This window comes from Solanum tuberosum, unplaced genomic scaffold (assembly GCF_000226075.1).
Source record: "Solanum tuberosum cultivar DM 1-3 516 R44 unplaced genomic scaffold, SolTub_3.0 scf00056, whole genome shotgun sequence".
Lineage (NCBI taxonomy): Eukaryota > Viridiplantae > Streptophyta > Magnoliopsida > Solanales > Solanaceae > Solanum > Solanum tuberosum.
Genome location: NW_006238986.1, coordinates 1,879,964 through 1,890,406, shown reverse-complemented (window position 1 = coordinate 1,890,406; position 10,443 = coordinate 1,879,964). Strand labels below are relative to the sequence as shown.

General features: G+C 30.1%; 1 protein-coding gene across 1 annotated transcript; it reads left to right on the top strand.

Moving 5' to 3' along the window:
- Positions 1 to 8,266: 8,266 nt before the first annotated feature.
- LOC102584051 (acetylajmalan esterase-like) lies at positions 8,267 to 9,629 on the top strand. The gene has a single exon (XM_015307629.1). The coding sequence runs from the start codon at positions 8,281 to 8,283 to the stop codon at positions 9,388 to 9,390; it is 1,110 nt and encodes a 369-aa protein (XP_015163115.1). The 5' UTR covers positions 8,267 to 8,280; the 3' UTR covers positions 9,391 to 9,629.
- The last annotated feature ends 814 nt before the right edge of the window (positions 9,630 to 10,443 follow it).

Genomic DNA, 10,443 nt, shown 5'->3' with positions numbered 1-10,443 from the left:
ATATATCTTAAGTTTTGAAGCAATTTTAGTCATTTTTCTAATTTTAAAACAATATATAAATTTTTATATAATTTTTGTATGTAATTATTATATTCCTTACAAGCATTCAAAAAATCATTTTTAAAAAAAAGATTTTACTTTTTTAAGTGTTCCGTTAATTAGCTCACTTAATATTAGTTTATATTTTTGAATTAATTAATTTATAAGTTAGCTATTTTTATCTCGTTAAGATTAAGAAGCTCGTAAATTAATTGTATTAATTCATCTTATTTGACTACTAGCCGAGCTAATCCTAATTAACTAAGGTCGGCTATATTTTTTAATTTCCAACTGGCTATGATTTAAACTCATATGGCCAAACCTCAAATCCAACTCTATTGCCAGCTCATTCCCAATTACAACTCTAACAATCAAGAGTAATACAACTCATTCCCAACAATACTACCATCTAAAGCATTCCAAACCCACCAAACAACATCTCTCGACCCGGCCCACTCCTCTTCACAAAGAAACCCAAAAATCCATCTCTTTTCCAACGCTAAGCAGCAACAGTCCAACACGCCAAACAACAGCCCCCCAACGTTCACAAACATTGACCACATCAGCGCCAATTCCAAGAGAGCCCAGTAACAGCGATACACAGTACCAAACGGTGTTTTCTTCCTCGTCCAGTATTGTTCTTGTACAGTGCTTTCGACTATAGCAGACTGTTGTTTTGTCCTAGCCACTACGAGCTTAATCCACGTCGGCACTCAAGGACGAGAGGTCGATCAAAGCCGTCTGTCTCCCTTTCCTCTTTCGGAATGGGGAGAAAGCTTCAGAAAAGGTGTCTCCCCTTAATGGTGAAAGAATTTTAGAATTTTAGAATTGGATGGGAATTCCGATTTTGTCCCCTTGTTCTTACCCAAAAAAAATTGAACCCTAGCTCCCTTCTATATAAATTCTTTACTATTTCAGTAGGGAGGGAGAGGATTTTTTTTATTTAGTTGAAATTTGGAGAAAAACACGAAAATTAGTAGTCAAAACACTTGTGTACAAAAGCTCTAGGTTCTGAAAAAGGCTCTGTTAGAAGATATTTCGGATATTCGGATTTATCGCTCAAGTCTTGAAATGGTGTAAGAGATCGCTGCTCCTTCTAGCTTGTTGTCCTAGTCGCTGCCCAGAGAAAGGTAACGCTTCCTCTTTCATAATGTTCTCCTCGTCTCTTCTTCTATTTTGATGTGATGTTTTTCGATGTCGTAAAAGTCTCTCTTTGTGGTTGTTTGCTTGTTTGATGTTAGATGCCATTGGATGGCTGATGTGTTTAATATGATATATGCATGTGCTTAATCGTTTTCCATGATTCAGTCGTAATGTTGACTTAAGTTTTAGTCGTTGTGTATCTAGTGTTGTTGTTTCTCTGTTTTCTTTGGTTGAGTTTGTTCTTCTTTTTCTTTGGGTGTTAATCTCTTCTCTCGAAGTTTGCGGGTTGTGGGTCTTTATTTAAACATGAGTTTTGCTTCCTACATACTGGAAATGTTTTCTAAGAGTGGGGGAAACTTTATTGTTCTTTTTGCTTTCCAAGTCTTTGGTCTGTTATAGAGTGTTATGCATGATTTCCTTTAGCTCAAGTTGGCGATGTGTTCTTGGCATTTCTTTTCTTGTATCTAGCTAGTTAGTCATTATGTATTTTCATCTATTATTCTTAAATGTTACATGATGCTTTGAGCTTGGGAGTTTAATATTTAATATGGCCAAGACTAGCTTGTTTAGTTCTTGGCCGGATTAAAAAAATAAAATAAAATAAATAAAATATTTTCGATAGAGCTTTGGTAGGTCTTAATGTCCAAAATCAGCAGTGCTACCTGATAGTATTCATGTAGCGAGATCATGTTTGTTTCTAGTTTTCTTGCCGGGTTACTTGGCTTTATTGATGCACATCTATTTTGAATAAATGTGTTAGAAGATATACATATCCTAAAGAGGGCTCCTAGTGATTAGCTTAATTGTATTTCTTCCTCGTGCGATTATTTATTGTTTAAACATATGATCAATTAATGTGGGGTGATCTGCCTAGTTTTGGTTTAGTAGAATGAATTATTATTATTTTTAATCTTTATTTATTTCATTTTTTTTTTCTCTTTGGAACTAGAAGGTTTTACAAGTTTTATTAAGGTTGAGTTGCGTAAAATATGTCGGGTTAAGGTCAAGTGTGTTCATTCCATTAAAATCGGTCCATGTTTCGCTATCTTCTCTCCATTTCGGATAATCTTTTTAATGCATAACTTCATCCGATTGAGTATTAGGTGTGCACCAAAATAAATGTTATCATCTCCTATGGTGTATGAATGTTTGTAAGGTTATTGTGAAAGATTGACCTTATTACTATTTTTACATACTTGGCTATGTTTAGTGAATGTTCAATTTTGACTAATTAGTAATTCTCGTTTTTTTATGTATGATTCTCTTCGATTTGGGTCCACCGGATCCTCTCCTTCACCCTTCATCTCGAATTAGGCTGAAGCACAACCCTATTATGTCGAGTCAGTCAGCAAAAGAAGCACAAGTTGAAATGCAGGGCTGGAAATCGGGTTTTGAGGTTTCGGGAAACCGAAAATAGACTAATATACCTGTTGTATACATTGATATAGAGTTAGAAAATATGATATACATGTCAAAACGTGAAAATGCAGAGTGAGAAATGCAGAATTAAGTAGTTTAAAACAAAACACAGGTCCGGGAGTCCTAGAATTAGCGGTATACATGGTGTATACATCGAATATACACTTGGTGTATATCATGATCAAGGAGGATGGAAAGGGGGCCAAAAGCCCAATGAATTCTTCTTTTTTTTTGCAGGTTTAGTAGATTTGTGAATTTGGGCCAAAGGCCCAAATTCGATGTGTCTTTCATTATATATATATATATATATATATATATATATTTAAATTACAGTATTTCTGTTCTATACTTAGCTTTAGTTTTATTTGTCTTGTCACTTAAGTTATTTCCCCTTTAGAAAATTCCCCTTTAGTTCATTCCCCCTTAAAATAAATAAAATGATAAAAATAATAATAGCAATAAATAAATTAGTTCTTTTACAAAGTTAAAATTTCAAAAAAATAGTTAAAATAAATGAGTTCTTTTACTTAGTTAAAATTTCAAAATTAGTCAAAGTCGTGATGAGTCTTTTTATTTAGTTAAAATTTCAAAATCAATCAAAATAATTTTTAGTCAAATTGCCGGTCAACCGCAAGTTAGCGGGCATTCCGAGGGCCTAACACCTTCTCAGAATGTACATTGAACTTCGACCCCTTTTATTTTCAATTGATTTTATTTGTTTAAATCTTTTGAAAACCTTAAGTTTTTTCTTGATTTTTACTAAAAATTAAGTGGTGACTCTGTCCTTTTGGAAATTCGATTTCTCTTAAATCATAAGTTTAATCGATTTTTCAAAAACTTAGTCATTTTTCTTTTATTTATATTTTAGAGTAAAACAAGCGTTCAACAAGATCTCTTTCCATTTGTCATCGATGAGACCTCCTGACTTTCGGAGGGCTCCAATTTAGTTAGTTCAGTTTATTTGATTTTTAGTTCATTTAGTTAAATAGTCAGATAGTCGTAGGTCTTGTCCTGACACCTATTAGTAGAGGCTTCATATATAGACAAAGTTAGCGAGCCAATTCAGTCTTGAGCATTGAGAAGTTTTAACATTATTCTTATTAACATTATTTATATTTAGATTTATTTCTAACTTTTGTATTAGATATCTTTAATTGATTTTAAATGTCTATTTTATAAGACTTCTTTATGTATGTATAGTGTTTTGCTCAGTAGTCAGTCAGACCAAGGGTTCACTTGAGACCACCAATGGTTCTGAGTGTCGGCCACCTTCAAGGTGTAGGCTTGGGGTGTGACAGGTAAAATGAAAAATATTTAATTAATTCAATCCTAATTTAATAAGTGATCAAGTAATATGGGACAAATACTTTTAGTAAGATACTCATCTAATATGAAACAGAGGTAGTAGTATAGTATATAAAGATGCTTTCCAGACCCTATATTTTTCCCAAAAGAAATCATTTTATGATCCAATAAAAATATACTACTCCCTCCGTTCTTTTTTAGTTGTCATTGTTGCGCATTTCGAAGTCAATTTGACTAATTTTCAAAGTTAAATTAGATTACATTAATTCAATATTTTGAATTAAAAAATTTAGATATTCAAAATACGAAAAATACTATAAATTACAATTTTCTGCATATCTATATGATGAAAAATACATCATAAAATGTTGGTCAAAAGTTGTTATTGTTTGATTATAATAAAGGAAACTATGACAACTAAAATATTAGTTGATCATCTTTCTAAAAATAATTGTCCTATATTAGTTGTTTACCTTATTAAGTCAAAAAAATATTAATTAAATTCTTCCTATATTACTCTTTCAATTAATTTATTTTAAAAGTGTTCACATTTATTTGTAAAATCCCAAAATAAAATTTTAAGGAATGAAATAGTTCGAAAAATTACCTTCTTATTTATAATTTTTTAATACATATATAAAAATAAAAATAATCAACAAATATAAGACGGATGCAAATAAGCATTATTTTGCAAATATTGAATTCAAATTCAAAACTTTTCCACCTACCAATCTTTACTCCAACCAAAAGGTGGTAGGTAAGAAAGGCTCTCTTCCTCAAGCAACGTGCTTATGCTGAAATGTGTGCATTTTATCATATTCAATTATTAAAGCACAATCTTTGTTGGCAAACAGTTCCTTTTTACTAAAATAATAATAATATACTTCTTCCGTTCTAATTTATATGACATATTTTTTATTATGAGATTTAAATAAATTTAATTTTGATTGTAAATTTTTTATATATCTTATAAATATATTGGATTGTCAATTATTGTGAGTCATAGTACTTTTTACGTAGTTTACAAATATATATATTTTTTATTTTAAAAAAAAAAATGAAGATTTCATGTGCAAATTATCGATCAAACTCAAACTGTTTTACTTTCGAAAATGGAAATATGTTCACCGACACCTGCATTTTTTTAAGTATAAAATAAAGTGGATTCCTGGAATGGTTATCCAACTTGTAAATATATATTTCTAAAATAATTTTTGAATAATATAATTATCATATTATGCACATTATTTCCAATAAGGTGTAAAGTGATGATAAAAACAAAAAATTTAACCGAAATTTATACATTTTTCTTTTTTAGAACCATTTTTATCCAATATTAACCCATTATATAAAATTAATTTGACTCACTTCAAATACAATTCTTTTTCATGAAAAATCACTATCATCTTCTCCTATTATGTTGCATAACCATTAATCTCAAGTTTGCAATTAGAAAAATTTGCTATTTAAGAAATTCCTCTTAAATGAAAATAAAGATCACCTTAAAAAAAAACATCGGAAATGCATTATTGCCTATTATTAGATTAAATTGCCACACCTATTAAGAAAACAATTATTGACATAATTAGTTTACCATTTTACCCTTATTAATTATGAAGTGGATGAAAAGTTTTACATTTTTCAAAGTAATTAGTTATTTAATTGAGGGTATAATAGGTAAAAAAAATTATTTTTTCTTGATTTGTCAAAATGAACAAGTAATTAGGGACAACTATATAAAAAAAAAAAAGACAAATAATTAGAGATAAAAAGAGTAAATATTTAAGATGTATTCTCCTTGAAATATGCTCAAGATACGTAATTTATTTCTTTTTTAGTTGTTCACTTTCTATTTTACGCGTTTTAATAATAGAGTTGATGAAGGTTGTGTTGGGCTTCATTTTAGCAATATGCCCAGATGGGACAAAATGACACCCGTTAGGAAACAAAAGTCTCCTAGGGACAAGTGCAAGTGGTTTTTTCTTGGTCACATAAAATTATTTACTTTTACTTAGAAGAAAATGATTTAGTTTAATTTGATACAAATTCTAAAAAAGTACAGATTTTTTTTAACTTTATGATTTTAAATTAAAGTTGTGTCACATGTATCAAAATGTCTTTTAAAGTGTTGCAAGAAAATATCTTTTTTTTAACAGATTAAAAAATGATAACGACATGGATAGCATAAATCATATGAAAATTTTAGAGGAATTTGCTGGAGACCAAATAAAGACATATAATGTGTTGAAGATCCATCAAAGTGAAGAAAGTGATCATGTATGCAAATGACGCTCTCATAAATTCAAGAATTTACAGAAAGAAGACAACCAAATAAGGTCCTTATCTCATTAAGGGTAAAATTGTCAAAGAAGTACCTTCTTAATTTTCTTAATATAAATAATAATTTTTATTATTTTGGAAAACTTCGATTACGAAGATTATGATCAATTGAATATTAGAAAGCTTTGAAACTTGTAGTTTCTAGATCAAGCCTAGCATTAGTGTAGTTCATAGTTGGTAATTGTAGTTGTATGGTTAGGGTGGATTCCCAGTACTGTTTGTGTTAACTTCTTCTAGCTTAATCAACCATCGAGCTATCCTCTTGGTAGATTCAATTAGGTTTTTTCGTTTTTTATTGAGTTCGAATTATTATTATTTGATTGGATTCAATTGAAATGTAAAGCAATAAAGTCTTTTGTTGCGAATAAATTTGATTAGATTTTGATAATTTCACATATATTTTCTTATTTCTTTCAGTTACCCTTTGATTCTTATAAAAAAAAAATCGTTCTTTTAAAATCAAAGGAAATATAACTTCTAATTTTATTTTTAATAAGTATGTTTAGTAGTTTTTCATGTAGGAGTAGTTTCTAAAACGACATCGTACAAATTCAGTTAATTCTTTTATAAAACAATACTATTTTCTCCTTTTAAAAAAGAATGATCTAATTTGACTTAACATAAAGTTTAAAAAATTAAAAAAAAAATTTAATTTTATAGTCCTAAGCTAAAGTTATGCTAAATATACTAAAAATATATAATTTTAATCTTATAATTTTAAACATATTATGTGGAAAACTAAAATTAAAATACCATCAAAAAAATAAATAAATCATTCTTTTTAAAACAAATTAAAAAATTCGATATACCAAATTTGAGACAGAAAATAAAATGTGATTTGACCCACAGGTACTCCTTCAGGTAAAAATAATACTACTAGATTCTATTTTTGAAGCACTTGATGAATGAATTACCAGTCAAAAAGCCAAAAGGTTTAATCATTTTTGTCATTAAATAAAACTAAAACCATAAATGAAGAAAAAAAAACAAATTAAAGTGACAACCAGCCACTCAACAGCTGACACACAACGAAATTATTGACATTGTTTTTATAGTTCAAAATAATTGACTTATTTAAAAAATTTAAAAAGTTGTTGAATTTTGTTTTTACATATTTGCCTTTGATTCAATAAATATCAAAGGAGCGATGAAAAATTCACAAAATATGAATATAATTACTAATGATATTAATTAAGGCTGTTTAAAATTGAATTGATATTGATAACCTAAATCGAAAAATAGTTATTGGTTTATCTTTAATGAGTTATTGGTTTAGGGGTTTTTATAATATATATATATATATATATATATATCATTTTGTATATAAAATCCTTGACTTAGAGTTAGTTTTATACCTTATTTTTGGTAATTTTAAACTTTTGGTTATTCTACAATATAAAAGCGTTTGCTTTTGAGTAAAGATGCAATATGTGAACTTATTTGCGTGGTTCATTTGTTTTATCACCTTGTTTCTAAGTGTTTTTCATTGTTTTTTTTGTGTCAAATCTTAACGGTTAACCCGATAACAATTAATAACCGATAAATCAATAGTCGATAAGTCAATATTTTAATGATTTAGCATGTCTACAAATCGATAATCAATAAGTAAAACTGATAAAATTCAAACGGAACCGACCAACACATATCCCTAAATTATTGACCATGTTCAGTTTTATTAAAGAGTAACATACTACAACTCATTTTCAAATTACTTTTTTATTGAGCTAAAATTCGATCAATAAATATCATATATTTATTTTAAAAAATAATTTTACTATAGTGTATTATATTGTACGAACTTTTGCTTATTCGATAAGACTACATAAAGAAAATTAAGACAATTATGATAATTTTTACAATTTATGAAAATTTTATATTTATAAGTATAAAAATACAACTTACAAATCAATATCGCATACCCAAACAAAAATTTGATATTTAGATATAATTTTATATCACATGGCCAAACAGGGTCTACCATTCTATAAGTAGCACGTGAATGGATTCCATTTTGCAGCAAAAAAACATTCTTCAATGGCGACTCTTTCTCTTACCCAATTTTCCTTATCCCTTTTATTCATCACATTATTCTTCTTTTCTCCTTCATCTGCCCAAACTAAATGCAACGTTAACTCCGTCTACCAACTCGGCGACTCCCTCGCCGACGCCGGAAATGTCATCCGTACTCCCGGCGCTTCCATCATCTTCCGCTCCGACCGTTCCCCTTACGGTGAAACTTTCTTCAGAAGACCCACCGGCCGCTTCTCCAACGGCCGCGTTATCACCGATTTCATTTCTCAATCATTCAAACTCTCATTCCTCAATGCTTATTTAGACAGAGGCGCATCTTTCACTCAAGGAGTAAATTTCGCCGTCGCTGGAGCTACCGCCCTTGATACATCCTTCTGGACTGCACGTAACATCCGGTTACCCACATGGAACACTCCGCTTTCGAATCAATTAAATTGGTTCAAAACGCATCTCCAATCGACTTGTGGTTCGAGATGTGCAGAGAATTTGAAAAACTCGAGAGTAATAATGGGGGAATGGGGAGGAAACGATTACTACAATTGTTTCTTCCAGAGAAAACAAATCACAGAAGTTAGAACTTACGTTCCATTTGTTGTTGCAGGGATTATGAAAGGCATCAAAGAGGTGATTCAGCTCGGAGCAACACGAGTGTTGGTTCCGAGCATTTACCCTCTCGGATGCCTCCCATTGTACCTCACATCGTTCCCTGAGAACAATACGAGTGGTTACGATCAATTAGGATGCTTGAGGAACTTCAATGATTTCGCTTCGTATCATAATCGATACGTGGTTAGGGCTCTAGCGAATCTACAACGTGAATTCCCAAATGTTAGAATTGTTTATGGTGATTTTTACGGTGCAACTTTGTCACTTATTCGTAACCCGTCTTCGTTTGGGTTTAATCAAAATACATTGCTGAGTGCGTGTTGTGGAACTGGAGGGAGACATAATTTTAACTTCGGGACTGTGTGTGGAGCAGCTGGGATTAATGCTTGTTCGAATCCAGCACAGTATGTTCATTGGGATGGAATTCATTTGACAGATGAAGCTCATCGTCGTATTACTGAAGTTCTTGTTAAAGATATGTTGGCCAAATTCAACTGTGTCGTTTAATTGGATTATTATCTTGTGTGAGACAGTGATAAAGTCTATCCTCCTCCAGACTCATATATCAGACCTCATTAGGTATGTTGTTGTTGTATCTTTCTCGTTGTGACGAAGAGAGAATTATTAAGCTAAATAAGAGGATGATTTGGTGTTTGGGCTATATGTAATTAGTTTGGTATTTGAAGAAAGAAAAAGAACAGAGTGTTTTTTTATTTTTTAAAGTTTAAAATAATGTATTTGAAGTTTTTTATTGTTTTGTTTGGGTATAAATTTCATTTCGAAAATAAATTGATATTTGGTGGATGACTATACCATTTAAAATCCTCTTTAAATTAATTGAGCCAAATGAGACTACATTTAATTTCATTTCATACCATTAGGTGGTCAAGAGATGCAAAAATGGTAATAAAAACAAAATGCTGTGTCTCACTCTCACATGAGTTTGACACTTTTATGGCTCGATACTCTTCCAACTTTTTAGCCTACACTTTTGTTATAAATAATACCATAAAGGAATAATGTGTAGGTGTTAATTCCCTATTTATTATAGTAATAGATGTATAATTGAGCAGCCTTTTCACACCAAATACTTGTCTGGCTGTGACTCCCACCTTCACCTCTCATTGAAATTACAACCTACACTTTTGACTATTTTCTAATGCTAAGATTCTACCATATTAAGAAAACAATAATTGAGATAGCGAGTTTACCATTTTACCCTATTATTTATGAAGTGGATGAATTAAAAATTTAAGATTTTCAAAACTTTTTTCGAAGTAATTAATTAATGGTATTATAGGTAAAAAATAATTGTCCTTTCTTGATTTGTCAAAATGAACAAGTAATTAGGGACAACTAAAAAAAGAAAAATGGACAAGTTATTAGGGACAAAGGGAGTATGAACAGAGATCAAAATAGTAAAGTTGAACAATCTATTAATGATTTCTTAATTATAGTGTAAAATAGGAAGTGCTATATATATGTGGGGGGGGGGGGGTTGTAAATAATTTCATTAAGGATTAAAAGTATATTTTAAAAGTAAATTCGTTATTAAATATG